Source organism: Oncorhynchus mykiss, chromosome 7, assembly GCF_057628025.1.
Source record: "Oncorhynchus mykiss isolate SJ-2025 chromosome 7, ASM5762802v1, whole genome shotgun sequence".
Lineage (NCBI taxonomy): Eukaryota > Metazoa > Chordata > Actinopteri > Salmoniformes > Salmonidae > Oncorhynchus > Oncorhynchus mykiss.
In genome coordinates this window covers 56262501-56281869 of record NC_143028.1, presented here as the reverse complement: position 1 = coordinate 56281869, position 19369 = coordinate 56262501, and the positions used below count along the sequence as shown (strand labels likewise).

Genomic DNA, 19369 nt, shown 5'->3' with positions numbered 1-19369 from the left:
TGTCACCCTCTTTGAAGAGAGGGATGAAGAGAGGGATGACCGCGGCAGCTTTCCAATCTTTGGGAATATGAAAGAGAGGATACGAAAGAGAGGTTGAACAGGCTAGTAATAGTAATAGGGGTTGCAACAATTTCTGCAGATAATTTTAGAAAGAGAGCGTCCAAATTGTCTAGCCCGGCTGATTTATAGGGGTCCCGATTTTTCAGCTCTTTCAGAACATCAGCTATCTGGATTTGGGTGAAGGAGAAATGGTGGGGGCTTTGGCGGGTTGTTGTGGAGGGTGCCAGGCAGTTGACCGGGGTAGGGGTAGCCAGGTGGAATGCATGGCCAAGCCGTAGAGAAATGCTTATTGAAATTCTCAATTATCGTGGATTTATTTGGGGCTCAAGTTTTTTTGTTTTTCTAGATTTGGGCTCTAGTTTTTTTGTCCAGTACTGTCTGGTCCAGCGACGGTGGTTTTTGTGCCCACAGGCCATGTTGTTGCCGGTGATGTCTGGTGAGGACCTGCCTTTACAACAGGCCTACAAGCCCTCAGTCCAGCCTCTCTCAGTCTATTGCGGACAGTCTGAGCACTGATGGAGTGATTGTGTGTTCCTGGTGTAACTCGGGCAGTTGTTGTTGCCATCCTGTACCTGTCCCGCAGGTGTGATGTTCGGATGTACAAATCCTGTGCTGTTATACGTGGTCTACCACTGCGAGGACGATCAGCTGTCCATCCTGTCTCCCTGTAGCGCTGTCTTAGGCATCTCACAGTATGGACATTGCAATTTATTGCCCTGGACACGTCTGTCTGTCTGTCTGTCTGTCTGTCTGTCTGTCTGTCTGTGTGTGTCTGTCTGTCTGTGTCTGTCTGTCTGTCTGTCTGTCTGTAAGTGGTCTGTGTGAGATGAGATGACCAGGGCTGTCAGGCTAAAGCAGTCTGCTCCACTGCACACTTTGGCTGCACAGGCTGGCTCACACTGTGCCTCTCTCCCCATTCCATAGCCAAGCCACCCTAAGAATGCTCTGTAGAACACACACTCCAGGACACCAGTTTGTGTGTTGACCTTTCCTCTCATTTGTGTACTGTTCCTCACCACAATGTTTTTCCTCAGACGCTCTGTATTTTAACCCTCCTAGCCCTCACCCCTTTCCAGACCTGCTCAGGTCCTGGTAATGAAGTGACATTAATGCAGCCGCAGGAGGTTAATCAATTCGGTTTCAACTTAATTGCCTGGAGAAGTTTTTATATAACCTTCCAAAATGGCAGCCGTACACAAAACTACTGCATTGGTGCTTCAGCAGTGTCCTGGAAACAACTTCTAGGAAGCACAGGTTGAGCTTAACCTCTCTAGGGTATGTGGGATGCTAGCGTCCCACCTGGCCAACATACAGTGCGCCAAATTAAAATACAGAAATACTCATTATAAAAATGCAACTATTTTACATAGGTTTAAAGATGAACTTCTTGTGAATCCAACCAGATTCTCAATCCAACCAGATTGTGAATCCAGCCAGATTTCAAAAATGCATTACGGTGAAAGCATCCTTACAATTATTTGAGAACATAGCCCAGACAAATCATTACAAACAGTAACCAGCCAAGTAGAAGTGTCAGAAATAAATAAAATGAATCACTTACCTTTGATGATCTTCATATTTTATTTTTAATTAACTAGGCAAGTCAGTTAAGAACAAATTCTTATTTTCAATGACAGCCTAGGAACAGTGGGTTAACTGCCTTGTTCAGGGGTAGAACAACAGATTTGTACCTTGTCAGCTCAGGGATTTGAACTTGCAACCTTTCGGTTACTAGCCCAACGCTCTAACCACTAGGCTACCCTGCCGCCCCATATGCTTGCACTCAGAAGACATTAATTTATTCAATAAATTTTCCTTTTGTTCGATAAAATCTCTCTTTATATCTGAAAACCTCCATTTTGTTTGCACGTTTTCTTCAGTAATCCACAGGCTCAAACGCAGTCACAACAGGCAGACAAAAAAATCAAAATTGTATCCGTAAAGTTCATAGAAACATGTCAAACGATGTTTATATTCAATCCTCAGGTTGTTTTTAGCCTAAATAATCGATAATATTTCAACTGGACAATAACGTTGTCAATATTAAAGGTAAACAAGAAAGGCACTCTCTCGGTCGCGCGCATGAAAAAGCTCTGTGACACGGCAGGGTCCACTCATTCAGACTGCTCTTACTCCCTCATTTTTCAGAATACAAGCCTGAAACAATTTATAAAGACTGTTGGCATCTGGTGGAAGGCATAGGAACTGCAATTTGAGTCCTAAGTCAATGGATACAACAAACAAAAAAAATCCAACTTCCTGAATGGATTTTTCTCAGGCTTTTGCCTGCCAAATCAGTTCTGTTATACTCACAGACATTATTTTAACAATGTTGGAAACTTTAGAGTGTTTTCTATCAAAATGTACTAATTATATGCATATCCTATCTTCTGGGCTTGAGTAGAAGGTAGTTTAATTTGGGCACGCTTTTCATCCAAAACTCCAAATGCTGCCCACTACCCTAGAGAAGTTAACGACCGTAGGGTAATGACATTTCCTCTTATGTCTGTGATGTCTTTATTACTGGTTTAAAGATAGTCTCTAGTGTGGATGTACAATCTGTCTATCAGAAGCCAGGATTTTTGCATTTGTGAATGCTATTTCCATTAACCTTCAATAAAGCCTTGGTTGAAATTCCTGAACAATGTGGTGCTTGTGCTGCGTTTCCATGCTGCAGCTGTGGGCCCTTTTCCTGATTTTCGGTAGGAAATCACAGAGGAAGATAAAACATCTCAGATTAAGTGAGATTAATGACTTGAGGGAGCTACAACATGGAGTTGTAGAGCAGGTCCTCTCTAACCTGGGCCTGGCCTGGTCTGGGCTGACTGTTAAATTCCACTCTCTCTTTCCCCGGCCATCTGCTGTCTGGCCGGCTGCAGTCATGCTCAGCACACATTACTACAACGCCCTGCAGCTACCATTATGGAATTATTTTCTGTGGCGAGGTCAAAGTTCAGGGATCTCCTACGTCCTGGTATTGTTCTCTGAGGTCATTCTGCTCTCTGTTGAGACTGACAGACATAGTCCACTGACTTTATAATTCCTGTCCTGGCCTGGGACTTTGTAGTGGTCTTATTGAGCAAGTGTCAAGCGGTGGTGGTGGCAGTGGGGGTTTAGGCTAGGTGGTGATAATGTTGATGTATCATCCCAAGGTCAGGGTTGAAGTGGTCCATCCTTATTAAGGATCGGCATGAGTAATCGAGTACTGAACGGATGTCAAAAATCTGTCTTTAACCAGTGATCACTTTTTATACAAATACGGTAAAACTAGACATCGTTAATGTGCTTTAACTGTAGTGTTCCATTTGTACATGTGCATTTGTGGGACACAACAAAAAAGAAACCTAGCCTAGCATCACACAGTTCTGCTCCCTAAATTTCCTTTCCCTTTCATGTCTCACTCACTCAATTGCGTTACGACCTCTCCTTCTACACATGCCTGCTGTGTGCTCCTACAGGAATCGTATCTAACTGATGAGATACACAAGCTACGTTCCTTGCCAAATGCCAACATTTGTATCACAAATTCAAAATGGACTGGTTGCCTGAAGTATGGAAATATGTGTTCCGACAATGAGATGCAGTTCTGGAATCATTTTTGCTTAGGCTACTTTGCGGTTATCACTAGTTACCACAGCCACTAAGTCAACATTGGCTATACATTAGTTTTTATAAAGACAGAGCGTATTTTCATTAGAATCACTAAGCCTAGCCCTAACAGATGTCCTGGCAATAATTCATCCACATGCAGTGTTCAATTTAGAATTGTTAATCCATTCCAAGGACACGGCATAATAAACTCAATCGAACGTCTGTATATCGAAAAGAAGACAGATTTTGGTTTGTAACCTTGAAAAGGTTGAAAAACTTGCCAAATTGAATCCTGTTTCATATGATCACTTTTTAAGAATCCAGGACCTCCTGAGTGGTGCAGTGGTCTAAGGCACTTGCAGTGCTAGCTGTGCCATTAGAGATTCTGGTTCGAGTCCAGGCTCTGTCGCAGCCATCCGTGACCCGGAGACCCATGGGGCGGTGCACAATTTACCCAGCGTTGTCCGGGATGTTCTTGTCCCATCGCGCTCTAGCAATTCCTGTGGTGGGCTGGGCACAATGCATGTTGACACGATTGCCAGGTGAAAGGTGTTTCCTAAGACACATTGGTGCTTCTGGGTTAAGTGGGTGTTGTGTCAAGAAGCAGTGTGGACACAAGGCTCTTGACCTTCGCGTCTCCTGAGTCACTACGGGAGTTGACGAGACAAGATGCCTTTTAAAATGATAAACTAGGATTAGCTAACACAACGTGCCATTGGAACACAGGAGTGATGGTTGCTGATAATGGGCCTCTGTACGCATATTGGATTAAAAATCATCTGACCTACTATACCATAGAAATACAAAGGCTCTCTATGGTCAGGGCGTGACAGTTGTATAGTAATTTACATTAACAATGTCTACACTGTATTTCAATGGACTAAAAATGTGCTTTTCTTTCAAAAACAAGGACATTTCTGAGTAACCCCAAACTTTTGATGGTAGTGTATATATTTTTTAATCCCCCAACAATGCAGGAGGCCTTTTGGTAGGCCGTCATTGTAAAAAAAAAATTTTCTTTTAAACTGACTTGTCAAGTTAAATAAAGGTTAAATATATATATATATTTTTAAATATGTACAGTTGCTGTACCATACATACCAGGGTATATGGTATTACCAGAAGTGCACAAATAAATACATGTATTTATTCTTATTTTTGATGCACAAAACAATTTAGGCAACAGGGATCTTGGTCCAGGAGGGGATTGACTGTCTCTGCTGTAACCAAGAAGCTTGGTCTTGACATCTAGCCTCTTAGCTAGCAAGTTAGCCAACCAAATGCATAGCTTGAGCCCTAAACAGGAAATCATTTATTTGACACATCTTAGATTTCTTATAGATATACTTAACTTAAGCAGTGGCTGTAGTCCCCAACCCTCCCAAGAAATGTTTTATTTTATTTTTAACAGTATTGAAAAGCATACTGTCTGCATTTTGAAATACCCCGGTATACGGTATAAGTGGTATATCGCCCAAGCCTGTACAGAGTGCATTCTCTATTGCAGACATATTCACTGGACACACAAGTTACAGCCACACAGACCTACAGTTTCATCAATACAGAGAAGGCTGTTCAGGGATAAACAAGTGCTTGTGGATTGTTGCCTCTCCACAAAGGCCCATCTGTCTGCATGCTTAACTGCATAATGAATGAAGCCTGTGACTCCAATAACTTTCAGGGAGAGACAGTAATACTGCCTCATCACTTTGGCTTGCCAGAAAAGTCACTATTTTAAAGTGCAGTAGTAATTGGATTGGTACGATCATTTGACATTGATTTATGCTGTGGAGACACACGATAGTTGATGATCAACTCGAAGATTGTGCAGAGCTAAAAATAAAATGGCATTCTTGACACTTTGTTTGAAAAAACATTTACTAGAGTACTGATTGCTGTCCTTGAATGTAATGTATAATGTGGCCTGCATCCGGCACTGATGATCTTACTGTTAGGTATTTGTGCTGAATTGGAATTTTTGCTCAGGTATCAAACTCAGTGTATGGTAGTTAACCCCCAGATGAAGTGGTGTAAATAGACAAAAAGGCTACTCTGTTGTTACGGTCGCTGGAATAATTATCAGACCAAACTGCAGTGCGATATGGTTTCCACATAATAGTTATTAGAAAACGCACAAAACAACAAAGAAAGAACAACAACAACAACAACAACAACAACAACAACAACACGTGACTACAGAGGTGCTACGTGCACTAACTCAAAACAATATCCCATAAAACACAGGTGGAAAAAATGCTACTTAAATATGATCCCTAATTAGAGACAACGATAGCCAGCTGCCTCTAATTGTGAATCATACCAAACACCAACATAGAAAAACTAAACTAGAACCCCACATAGAAAATAATAACTAGAAAACCCCCCCAGTCAAGCCCTGACCTACTATACCATAGAAATACAAAGGCTCTCTATGGTCAGGGCGTGACAGTTGTAGGATAAATGTTGTTCAGTAAGTAGCTTCTCTCCATCATATGTAATTTTGGTAGAATTGCCTCATCAAGCTATTTCTGTCTCAGCCCTATCTCCACAAATGGAAACACGTGTAGAAAATAAATGCTGTGCGCTTGCCGTGTGTAATTTCTGCATTGCCCAATCAAACAACAGTGTCAAAGCCAATAAAATTGTACCCTTCAATTAAAGGTTATTCTTATGGCCTACATCTAATTAGTAGAGCTCTTGTTCATTTTGGGGACTTGAATCTTGAATCGCTATCTTCCCTCCCTCTATCCCCAACACTGGGTGTAGTCCGTGCTTATTATCCATACAAACGCTCGAACAAGTAAACCAACAACACTGTTTGAAATTCAAATTTGAATTTCAAATAGGGTGCTCACAGACTCAAACAAGCTCCTTTTTTTCTAATAACTTGATTGCGTTCAGAATTGGGCCACAGCCAATAATAAAGCAGTTTACATTTGATCTCATGGATTCCTTTTCATTCCATAAATCATTGATGTTTACACATAATCCAGAATGTTTAATTTTTGATTCTGTTAAAAGGTCCATTTTGAAAAGGTTTCTTTGAACTGATGTCATGCTGGCTACAATACTTGTTTTGGTACTGTTCAAAAGGGCAAAGCATCGTCTGTAACTGCAGGCCAAAATTCACAGCATTCCTCCTCTTCACAGATTGAAAAGAACCACTGAGGGTACAGACACTTTAAATAAACCACAGCGGAGGTGCAAAACGAGGAATCGGGAATATACGGGGATAATTGTGCAATTGCTCATGGTTTCTAAGAGGCGAGGGCACACTTCTGGCATGCGTGACCAATTTTTTTTGCAATCGTCTGTCACCGCTGCAGCTGCTGGTTCACAGTCCCCCGTTTTTCATGAGTGTTTTAAAAAGTGCTCCCTGCCATTCATGTGAATCAGTGTCAGCTTTTTCTGGGGCGATTCTCCCAGAGAATGATAGAAGTTAATGGAAAGAAAGGAGGAAAAACTGTCTGTCATTTGTTCTGGGAAAGGCTCACAGTCACTGGAAGTATGGAATGTGTGTGTTGTAGTAGTAGTAGTAGCCGGGCATCTCCAGGGATGGTACTAGTTATAGGAGACCTCTATGAAGGCTCTTGCAGGCCGCCATATAAAGAGCCTTTAATACATACCTTATGACACATGAAAAAGCTTTGATCCCGCATGCTGAATACAGGAAACTCATGAGGTCAAGGCTTTCTCTTTCTGTTGGCTAGTGATACCACCTTTCAATCCGGTAGCTAGTTAGTATTACTATACACTATATTAATATTTCCCTTTTATTCCATTTGTTTACTGTAGCTCTTTTATTCAGATCAGAAAGAGGAATCTCAGGTTTGCTGGTTTGTTCTGTAAAATAGGTCAGTCTTTGTTCTTTTGTCGAGGCAGAGTTGGATCTCAATGACAACACTACAAAGCCGATGAAGACTCAGGTTTCTCTCCTGGGTACAGACCAGCATCAAGGATCTGCAGTGAGACTGCTAGTGTCAGGTTCCCCTCATAGATGCTGGTTGCTTCTGATACAGGATTTAGTCCAAGCGAGGGTTTGATGCACCTACTTACTCATTGACAGCAGTTTGATTATAGGTCCACTGCTGTAGGACTTCCTGATGCCAGTTCTCACACAACTCATCTTAGTTCAGCTCAGCTCTGGAGCCATTACACCACATTATATTCAGCAAGAGGTCGGGTCTCATCTTCCTAAAGAGATGTTCGATAGCCCAGGGTGGAACTAGGGTTAACACAGTCTGTTTGAAAACAGAAAAGACTACTACACTACAACTCAGGGACCAACAACATTAAGCTTACAGCTCTTTCAGACATGTGTGGTGCTGATTGACAGCTTTGCCTGAGGGTTGTTAGAGAGAGAAACACGTTGTTAACACAGTGAGCTGCTTGGAAATATGTGACCAGACATTTCATGGTTGTTAGGTGTGCAAGGTGAAAACTGTTATTTTTCAGCCAACTTTTGGTATTTTATTAGGATCCCCATTAGCTGTTGCGAAAGCAGCAGATACTCTTCTTGGGGTCCACACAAAACATGAAACATGACATAATACAGAACATTAATAGACAAGAACAACTCAAGGACAGAACAACATATATTTTAAAAACGGCACATAACCTACAGTGTGTATGTCAGAGCTGTGTGTAAGTTGACTATGTAAACAATTTGGAATTTTCAACACATAAATGTTTCTTATAAAAGGAAGAAGTGATACAGTTAATACAGTTAGCTGGCATGCATAGTATTTATATCAGCTCTCTGATTACAATAAAGAGCAAGACGTGCTGCTCCATTATGGGCCATCTGCATCTTAACAAGGTCTTTCTTTTCAGCATTTGACCACATGACTGGACAATAATCAAGATTAAACAAAACTAGAGCCTGCAGGACTTGCTTTTTGGAGAAGGTTGGAGTCAAAACAGCAGAGCATCTCTTTATTATGGACAGACCTCTCTCTCTCAATTGAATCTATATATTTTGAATTCTTTAAGGAGTCACATGTGAGGCCATGTGCTAAGCAGAGTGAGTAAGGTAGTGAAGTAAACAACCGAAGATTTCAAGACTAACAGTGGTGAAAGTAGTAGTACCTAAGTACCTTAGTACCTTAGGTACTTAAGTACCTTGGCCTATATCCCAATCTGACTTTGGTGCAGGTCATGTTGTTCTTCACATTACTGTCTAAGGTAAACACACACTATCAAATAAATCTAAGTTTATTTGTTACATGCACAGGATACAGAAGGTGTAAACGGTACAGTGAAGTGGTTACTTGCATATTTACATAGTAGCAATATCAAAAATAGACTACATGACCAAAGGTATGTGGACACCTGCTCGTCAAAAATCTCCTTCCAAAATCATGGGCATTAATATGGAGTTGGTTTCCCCTTTGCTGCTATAACAGCCTCCACTCTTCTGGGAAGGCTTTCCACTAGATGTTGGAACATTGCTTCTATAACAGCCTCCACTCTTCTGGGAAGGCTTTCCACTAGATGTTGGAACATTGCTGCTATAACAGCCTCCACTCTTCTGGGAAGGCTTTCCACTAGATGTTGGAACATTGCTGCGGAAACTTGCTTCCATTCAGTCACAAGAGTATTAGTGAGGTCGGATTGGTCTGCTACATGGCAGAACAATCCGAACTCATCTCTCAGCATGTCCAGTTCATCCATTATCTCAGCCAATCACCGCTAGCGGGACACTTTCTTTCTTTTTCCATGGCTAAACCAACTGGGCTTGAAATTCTTATGCTTTGAAGTAATGACGTGCGCCGTCTCTTGAAACGGGTCACATTTTGTCAAACACTATTTTTTACAACTGTTTGCTAAGAGCTGGCAACAAGCTGATAGGTCTGCTGTTAGAACCAGTAAAGGCCACTTTACCACTCTTGTGTAGCGGAATTACTTTGGCTTTCCTCCAGGCCTGAGGGCAAACACCTTCCTCTAGACTCAGATTAAATACATGACAGATAAGAGTGGGCATAGAGTCAGATACCATCCTCAGTAGCTTTCCATCTAAGTTGTTAATGCCAGGTTTGTCATTATTGATCGATAACAATCATTTCTCCACCTCTCCCACACTAACTTTACAAAATATTCACTTACAAAGCTATTGGCAGCAATTTGAGGGAAAACATGCCCGGTTTAAAAAATAAGAAACTGTGAGTGTTAATGAGATTTCGCCGCCATCCGTAACCTATTTCACAGTTGGAAAATAATCCTTGGCACAAATATCATAACAGAATTATTATAAACCCATAATAAGATAAAGTATTAAATGTCTCTTTTGCACTTTTTAAAAATCCCTTTGGAATAAATCCACAGAATGATTTGGGGTGGTGTAAAACAGCACATACATGAACTCTTCTCAGATATATGGTTTCAGAGACGTTTGTGGAGCACGTGTCAGCAAAGATAGAAAACATAGTGAAGGAAGGGTTGATTGAATCCCTCCCCATACCTTGATCTGTTGGAGATGATGACCCTGTTATGACTGATTGACTCTTGCCAACTTTATGTTTTGTGTTTTGATACACAGAGATCCGTAACCAGCTGGTGGAGCAGTTCAAATGCCTGGAGCAGCAGTCCGAGTCTCGTATCCAGCTGCTGCAGGACCTGCAGGACTTCTTCCGCCGCAAGGCTGAGATCCAGCTGGAGTACTCCCGCAGCCTGGAGAAACTGGCCGAGCGATTCTCCAACAAGATCCGCAGCTCCAGAGAACACCACCAGTTCAAGTGAGTTTCCCTCCCTGCAGAGATGAGACGACAACATGGCGAGAGACCACCTAGCTTCAAACTGAGACAAACATTTAAACTGCATCTGAGGCAGAGAGTGTGTGTGCGGGCGTGTGTTTGTGGGTCTACTTGCCTTGCAAACACATGTCTACTCCATGTTTGTGTGTGTGCTTGGGTGAATTTATTTTTTAATTGCCTGAGAGTGTGTGAACTTATTGAGTACACATGAAGTTACCCTGAACAAAAATTAAACGCAACATGCAACAATTTAATTTCATGTAAGGAAATCAGTCAATTAAAATAAATTCATTAGGTCCTTATCTATGGATTTCATTTGACTGGGAATACAGATATGCATCTGTTGGTCACAGATACCTTTAAAAAAAAGTAGGAGCGTGGATCAGAAACCCAGTCAGTATCTGGTGTGACCACCATTTCCCTCAGGCAGCGCGACACATCTCCTTCACATAGAGTTGATCAGGCTGTTGATTGTGGCCTGTGGAATGTTGTCCCACTCCTCTTCAATGGCTGTGCGAAGTTGCTGGCTATTGGAGGGAACTGGAACATGATGTCGTACACGTTGAACCAAAGCATATCAAACATGCTCAATGGGTGACATGCACAGGAGGTTGGCGGGACCTTAATTGGGGAGGACTGGCTTGTAGTAATGGCTGGAGCAGAATAGGGGAATGGTATCAAATACATAAAACACATGGTTTGATGCCTTTCCATTTACTCCGTTCCAGACATTATTATGAGCTGTCTTCCCCTCAGCAGCCTCCACTGGTGACATGTCTGGTCAGTGTGCAGACCATGGAAGAACTGGGACATTTTCAGCTTCCAGGAATTGTGTACAGATCCTTTCAACATGGGGCAGAGCATTATCATGCTGAAACATGAGGTGATTGTGGCGGATGAATGGCACGACAATGGGCCTCAGGATCTCGTCAATAAAATAGCCATCGATAAAATGCGAAAGTGTTCATTTTCCATAGCTCATGCCTGCCCATACCATAAGGCCACCGCCATCATGGGGCACACTGTTCACAACGTTAACATCAGCAAACTGCTCGCCCACACGACGCCATACACGCTGTCTGCCATATGCCCGGTACAGTTGAAACTGGGATTCATCTGTGAAGAGCACACTTCTCCAGCGTGCCAGTGGCCATCGAAAGTGAGCATTTTCCCACTGAAGTCGGTTACGACACTGAACTGCAGTCAGGTCAAGACCCTGGTGAGGATGACGAGCACGCAGATGAGCTTCCATGAGACGGTTTCTGCCAGTTTGTGCAGTAATTCTATAGTTTCATCAGCTGTCCGGGTGGCTTGTCTCAGACGATCCTGCAGGTGAAGAAGCCGGATGTGGAGGTCCTAGACTGGTGTGGTTCAACATGGTCTGTGGTGTGTTAGGTCAGTTGGACGTACTGCCAAATTCTCTAAAATTACATTGGAGGTGGCTTATGGTAGAGAAATTAGCATTAAATTATCTGCCAACAGTTCTGGTGGACATTCCTGCAGTCAGCATTCCAATTGTACGCTCCCTCAACACTTGAGACATCTGTGTTGTGTGACAAAACTGCACAATTTAGAGTGGCCTTTTGTTTTCTCCTGCACAAGGTGCACCTGTGTAATGATAATTAATCAATTAAGCTATTTAATCAGCTTCTTGATATGCCAAAGGTTGTAATCTGAATAAAGGGGAAAAGGCCATTTTTGAACATGGGGTGAGACATTCTTACTAATATGCTTGAGAACCTGTTCGGACTTAAGTATAGCTTTTGTATGACTGAAGCCTTCAGTGAGAGATCTATGCTTTCATATTGAATAATTTCTTCCCTCCGATTTCATATTAATTATATAAATAGGCCCGTTGAATTTTGTCTGGCTTACCTTTCCAAATAAAATTACATATTTTTTGCTCATATCATTTAGAAAACAAGTCGCTAGGTGTAGTCAAGGCCCTAAGCAAATATGTAAACTGGGATATTGTAACGCCCTGACCATAGAGAGCCTTCTATTCTCTATGGTGGTTAGGTTGGGGTGTGACTAGGGTGGGTTATCTAGGTTATTGTACGTCTGTTGGCCTGGTATGGTTCCCAATCAGAGACAACTGTTTATCATGGTCTCTGATTGGGGTTCATATTTAGGCAGCCATTTCCCCCACTGTGTTTTGTGGGATCTTATTTGCGTGTAGTGGCCTGTGAGCACTTCATGACTTCACATTTTTTTCCCTATTGTTTTTGTGAGTTTCGTACGCTGTGCCTTGGTCCGACATTCATTATAACGATCGTGACAGATATGACTAAAGAGTTCATCAGGGTGATTTTTCCACAAATAGACATGTATTTTCCTTCCCATGGTAGCAAGATCTTATCTATTTTCTATTAAAATGTATTGTAGTGATTCTTTCGGGATATGAATACGTCCACTTCACCGTCAGACCATTTTATTAGTAAACTACACGCTAATGTAAAAGTAGTATTTTTTTGTGATCCAATACGTAATGTAGTAAGTACACTTATCATAATTTGGTTGTAATCCGGAGAAGTTAGAAAAATGATCTAGATCCTCTATGAGGCTGTGGAGGGATCCTTATAGTGTATTTTAAAAGACAAAACATGAATCAGCGTACAATGACCTTTGTTTTAAAGCCTTGGATTTCTAGCCCCTTGATATTATTGATGGATCTGATTTGAATAGCTAACATTTCGATGGCCATAATAAATAGATGTGTGTCACGGTCTCCTCTTTATGACGACCAAGGCGCAGCATTGTAAGCGTACATACAGTATATCACAAAAGTGAGTACACCCCTCACATTTTTGGAAATATTTGAGTATATCTTTTCATGTGACAACACTGAAGAAATGACACTTTGCTACAATGTAAAGTAGTGAGTGTACAGCTTGTATAACTGTGTACATTTGCTGTCCCCTCAAAATAACTCAACACACAGCCATTAATGTTTAAACCGCTGGCAACAAAAGTGAGTACACCCCTAAGTGAAAATATCCAAATTGGGCCCAAAGTGTCAATATTTTGTGTGGCCACCATCATTTTCCAGCACTGCCGTAGCCCTCTTGGGCATGGAGTTCACCAGAGCTTCACAGGTTGCCACTGGAGTCCTCTTCCACTCCTCCATGACGACATCACGGAGCTGGTGGATGTTAGAGACCTTGCACTCCTCCACCTTCCGTTTGAGGATGCCCCACAGATCCTCAATAGGGTTTAGGTCTGGAGATATGCTTGGCCATTCCATCACCTTTACCCTCAGCTTCTTTAGCAAGGCAGTGGTCGTATTGGAGGTGTGTTTGGGGTCGTTATCATGTTGGAATACTGCCCTGCGGCCCAGTCTCCGAAGGGAGGGGATCATGCCCTGCTTCAGTAAGTCACAGTACATGTTGGCATTCATGATTCACTCAATGAACTGTAACTCCCCAGTGCCGTCAGCAATCATGCAGCCCTAGACCATGACACTCCCACCACCATGCTTGACTGTAGGCAAGACACACTTGTCTTTGTACTCCTCACCTGGTTGCCATCACACACGCTTGACACCATCTGAACCAAATAAGTTTATCTTGGTCTCATCAGACCACAGGACATGGTTCCAGTAATCCATGTCCTTAGTCTGCTTGTCTTCAGCAAACTGTTTGCGGGCTTTCTTGTGCATCATCTTTAGAATAAACTTCCTTCTGGGACGACAGCCATGCAGATCAATTTGATGCAGTGTAGAGCGTATGGTCTGAGCACTGACAGGCTGACCCCCCACTCCTTCAACTTCTGCAGCAATGCTGGCAGCACTCATACGTCTATTTCCCAAAGACAACCTCTGGATATGACGCTGAGCACGTGCACTCAACTTCTTTGGTCGACCATGGCGAGGCCTGTTCTGAGTGGAACCTGTCCAGTTAAACCGCTGTATGGTCTTGGCCACCGTGCTGCAGCTCAGTTTCAGGGTCTTGGCAATCTTCTTATAGCCCAGACCATCTTTATGTAGAGCAACAATTACAATCCTCAGAGTGTTCTTTACCATGAGGTGCCATGTTGAACTTCCAGTGACCAGTCAGTGTGAGGGAGTGTGAGAGCGATGACACCACATTTAACACACCTGCTCCCCATTCACACCTGAGTCCTTGTAACACTAACGAGTCACATGACACCAGGGAGGGGAAATTGCTAATTGGGCCCAATTTGGACATTTTCACTTAGGGGTGTACTCACTTTTGTTGCCAGCTGTTTAGACATTAATGGCTGTGTGTTGAGTTATTTTGAGGGGACAGCAAATTTACACTGTTATACAAGCTGTACAGTCACTACTTTACATTGTAGCAAAGTGTCATGTCTTCAGTGTTGTCACATGAAAAGATATACTCAAATATTTCCAAAAATGTGAGGGGTGTACTCACTTTTGTGATATACTGTACTTCTTTAATTAAAGAAAGAACACTGAACAAACTAATCAAAACAACAAAACGAACCGTGAAGCTAATATGGCTAGTGCAGACAGGCAACTAAACGTAGAATAAGAACCCACAAACTACCCAAGGAATATGGCTACCTAAATATGGTCCCCAATCAGAGACAACGATAAACAGCTGCCTCTGAGAACCAATCTAGGCAACCATAGACAAACACCTAGACTTGCAAAATCCCCTAGACATGCAAAAACCCCTAGACAATACAAAAACTAAACAAACCACCCTCATCACACCCTGACCTAACCAAAATAATAAAGAAAACAAAGATAACTAAGGTCAGGGCGTGACAATATGACGATAGAGGTCAACCATGTTTTACTCCTCTTGACAGTTTAATACCTTCTGAGAAGTAGACATTATTTACTATTTTACAACTAGGGTGACTATGCATAACCTTAACCCCATTCTCCAAAATTGAAATATTCCAGTCGTACTTTATCAAAAGCCTTTTCAAAGTCAGCTATGAATACCAGGCCTGGTTTCCCAGATTTTTCATAGTGTTCTATTGTTTCCAGTATTTGTCTTAAATTAAGATGAATAATAATCCAACCATACCTTTTTAATTCTTAGCTGTTTGTGCATATGGAACATTTGTGGGATCTTTTATTTCAGCTCATGAAACACGGGACCAACACTTCACATGTTGTGTTTATATTTTTATTCAGTACACATCCATTCTTGTTTTTATTCCCAGATCTTATACTACTCGATCCTGTCTCTTTCTCACCGTAATCTTTCCGAAACCGACTCCTGCTGCGTTTTAGGTTCACTCTCTGATTGGATAGCCTTAGGATATAAACATCCTTCTTAGAATATGCAAGCGAAAAAGATTTTTCCTCTTTATTCCTTAGAAATCTCAAACCATCCAAAGGAGATAAAAAATAATTTCATTCTGGATGAAACCTCCATTTTAATTGGCACTCCAGAATCTCCACATATAATGCTCCTCTTCCTGTAGTTCTGGGCTGAGGGAGTCACAGCCAGCTAGGCCTTCACCAGTATTATCCTATAGGGTCCAGGCACAGCCGCAGCCATGCATGCTAAAACAATGGGCCTTGTTTCCCATTACATCAATGGATAACTTGATTATTCTCTGCCATGGTGGGCTGCCAGTGATAGATTTGCAGCTTGCTAGCCAGCCCCAGCCTTCACACTGTAGCATTTGATTACAGTGCAGTCGTATGCTGCAAAATGTTCTCCTCATTCTCTATCTATACAGTATGAACTGTACTCCCAACTTTTGAATATAATAGCAAGCTACACTTTAACACATTCTAAAGGTTAGCTAGGTTAATATGATAACAGTGATCATAACAGCAGTTATGAAGCTTTGCATGTCAGTGCAGGCAATAGAGTAGAGGGTGTGTTTCAGAGGGCTTTGTATCATCCATTGAGTTCAGGCCATGTGGAATTGGATGGGGATTTGACTCAGTAATTGAGGCCAGCTGTTCTAGAGGAGGCAGCCTGCACCAGGGTCCCCAAGGCTAGGCAGGCAGTAAACAGGCCTGTACTGCTGCAGACACTTTGGCTTAGCCAACACACTTGCACTGACTGTACAGTAGATCTTCTAGTAGACCAATCCAAACAGTTGTTGAAGAGCAGGCAGCAGCCACACAGTTCTTACCAGACTCTGCATCTCATCTCCCTCTGCCACCTCAATGCCTTCGCCAAGGCTGCCTCAACCACTGTACTCCCTCATAGGGCTGCAGTGTAAAGCATCCATCTACAAGTCTGTAGCCGCAGAGTCTTTGGCTGTGTGTAGTTATCACACGGGATATTTGTGTGTTAACACTTTGATTACACACACTTCTTTATGAGGGCCACATCTGACTCTACTGACAGCTACTTTATTAAGGTAAACATTTACTTTCTATGCCTGTGATATGTGGGTGTCCCAGCTAGTTATCTTAAAATGAATTCACTAAGTGTAATTCACTCTGGATATGAGTGTCTGCTAAATGACTCAAATGTAAAAGGGCTTAATTTGGACTCCATTAAGCCAACCAAATTCAACCATAAAAACGTTTGACCAATTAGCATTGACAGTGGCCTTGTTAAAGACCCTCACGTCGTAAGTAAACTCTGAGCACAACGTCTACTGTATATACAGTTGCAGTATTTATCACCCACGTATGTAATATGGATACTTGTCTTTTACCCTGTTCTTACTGTCTCATTAGTTTTAACACAAACAAGCTCCAACTCTCAGTTTTTGGCTCTCTGTGGGTATTTCTGAGTTGTGAGGTCACCCCAGCAGCCCAGCTCTCTGTGGAAGGATAGGTCATGAACAGCATAACCCCACCGCTGTCTAGCAACTCATGTATGGCAGTCCGCTGCCTCTGCTCTGCACTGCACAACACTATGGGAAATGAAAAGTGCACAGTTAAAGACTCTGGTTGGCCTGGCCAGGGCAGACGTCTACATTGAGCTGCTGGGTCGCTGCCCCTGTCCTGTTGGTTTAACCCACACTGTACAAACACGGCTTTATGAGCCGAGTTTATGATAGCAGTCACTGATACAATGCCCAACACCACTGTAGTTTACAGCTGCTCTGCCATGAGGCTGTCTATCTGCTCGGTCTCATCTTGGCTCGTCTACATTAACAAATCATGCAGCTCTAGTATCTCTCGTTAGACTAATTAAGATGAGGGTGAAGTATCCCATCACTCCCCCTCTGATTGGACCACATGAAAGGAGAAGCTGAGGGCATAAGAATGCAAGAAATCCCTGCAGCTCAGCTAGACTCAGACCTACACTCTTTGAAAAAGGGTCCCAAAAGTATTCATAAGCTGTCCCCATAGGGTACCCTGTTTTGGTTCCAGATAGAACCCTTTTTGGATCTGTGGAAAGGGTTCTACATGGAAAAAAAAAAGTTTTTCAAAGGGATCTTCTATGGGGACAGCCGAAGAACACTTTTAGGTTCTAGATAGCACCTTTTTTTCTAAGAATGTACTGCTCCAGCCTACCTGGGTCTCTGCTTGAGATCTGTCAGTCTGGTCCCAGTCTGGTCCCAGTCAACCCACCCAACCCACACCAAAACACCAACCACCAGAAGTCTATTTGCTATTCCATTAAATGGTGGCCTCACTGTAAGAGAGTGGGCGAGGGCTTGTCTCTGCCCTTTAGATGGTGCCTATCTTTTTCATTTTTTCATATAGCTAGATCTACACAACAGATGACATGGGATTTGGACTCATCTTGACATTAGCACTTAGAGATCAAATCAACTTTGATTGTGGAGTGAACTATCACTTTAAACCATTGTGTTTGTGGGGCTTCAGGCACTTCCTATTGCTCATTAAATGGTCTTCAATGTCTATGAGACAGACAAAAGACATTGATTGAGGAAACATTTCAGGATGAATCATTAAATGGGGATTTTAATCACAGCCTATTAAATTAAAATGGCTGAATATGGTCAGTCAAAACAGGGATTAGAAATAATCAACAGCAAGCTATTAGAAAGCAGCTCATGTAATATTGAAAGGAAACATAACCTGTCTGAGAGAGATAAGATAAAGCTTCCAATAACATCCAATCCTGTGTGTTATTGTGTGACCGTGTGTGTGTCTGTGTGTGTGACCGTGTGTGTGCCTGCCTGCGTATGTGTGTTAGTGCATGTGTTGTGTGTATGTGTGGCCGTGTGGGTGTAAGAGGTCATCATTAATGATTGCCCTGGTATCGCGCCGAGCCAGACTGTCTCCTCCATGCTCGTTCTGCTTAAATACAATCACTCTGGGGGCCTCTTATTTGTCTTAACCCCGTTCCATCTGATGTTGCTGCCTGCAATCTCTGTCCAGCTGCCTGTCTGTCTGTCTGCAAAACACAAAACATGTACCAGTTACTGCAAAACATGAAAGACTAACTATACATGATTTTTCATTATAAATAAGAACTGTACTGTTTCGTACTAAAAACCAAACCATCCTGCAATGCATTATGTAGCTACATACTATGGGCTACAGCCCATAACTCTATGATCTATTGATTGCCTTTGACATTTAATCTAATATCAAATTTCTTAATTGGTCCAAATACCGACCCCTTCAGCAATGTAAAATGTATCCTATGTCTTTATGGATGTTATTTGATAAAAGGATTTCAGATAACTCAATCAGCAAGGAAGCCTGATTAAGCTTTAGTCTGAACGGCTGATAATTAATGTGCTGTATTCATGATCATGTGCCAGTGATTCCTTCACTAATTATTCATAAGCTTATGAGGGCATCAACTTCCCAGTGACTCCCAGAAGAATGCTATGTGTTATGCATGGAGTTGCTAGGTTGGCGTACTTGCCTTTGGGTCAGAGGCAGTCCCAGGGCTGCCAATCTGCATTCCCCCAAATGGCGTAGAATGAATATTCCTTAGTATAGACTCCAGTATGTTCTGTACATCATATTCTGTCTATACAGATAGTATTGAACCAGTGCATTTCTAACCTCCGGACATAAATGAGAACCATACGTCCTCTGATCTATGTGCCCACCAGTCCTACCCAGC

The 19369-nt window shown here is 42.3% G+C and overlaps 1 protein-coding gene and 1 long non-coding RNA gene across 3 annotated transcripts in view; one reads left to right on the top strand and one right to left on the bottom strand.

Annotated features, from left to right (window-relative positions):
• The window catches only part of LOC149982603 (uncharacterized), a 179789-nt gene that overhangs the window by 866 nt on the left and 159554 nt on the right, over positions 1–19369 (bottom strand). The window lies entirely within an intron of this gene.
• The window catches only part of LOC110528991 (SLIT-ROBO Rho GTPase-activating protein 3), a 120619-nt gene that overhangs the window by 31876 nt on the left and 69374 nt on the right, over positions 1–19369 (top strand). For both annotated transcript variants that reach the window (XM_036983710.2, XM_036983709.2), the window contains exon 2: positions 10190–10385. In XM_036983710.2, coding sequence (XP_036839605.2) covers positions 10190–10385 — 196 coding nt within the window. The remainder of the gene's footprint in view (positions 1–10189; positions 10386–19369) is intronic.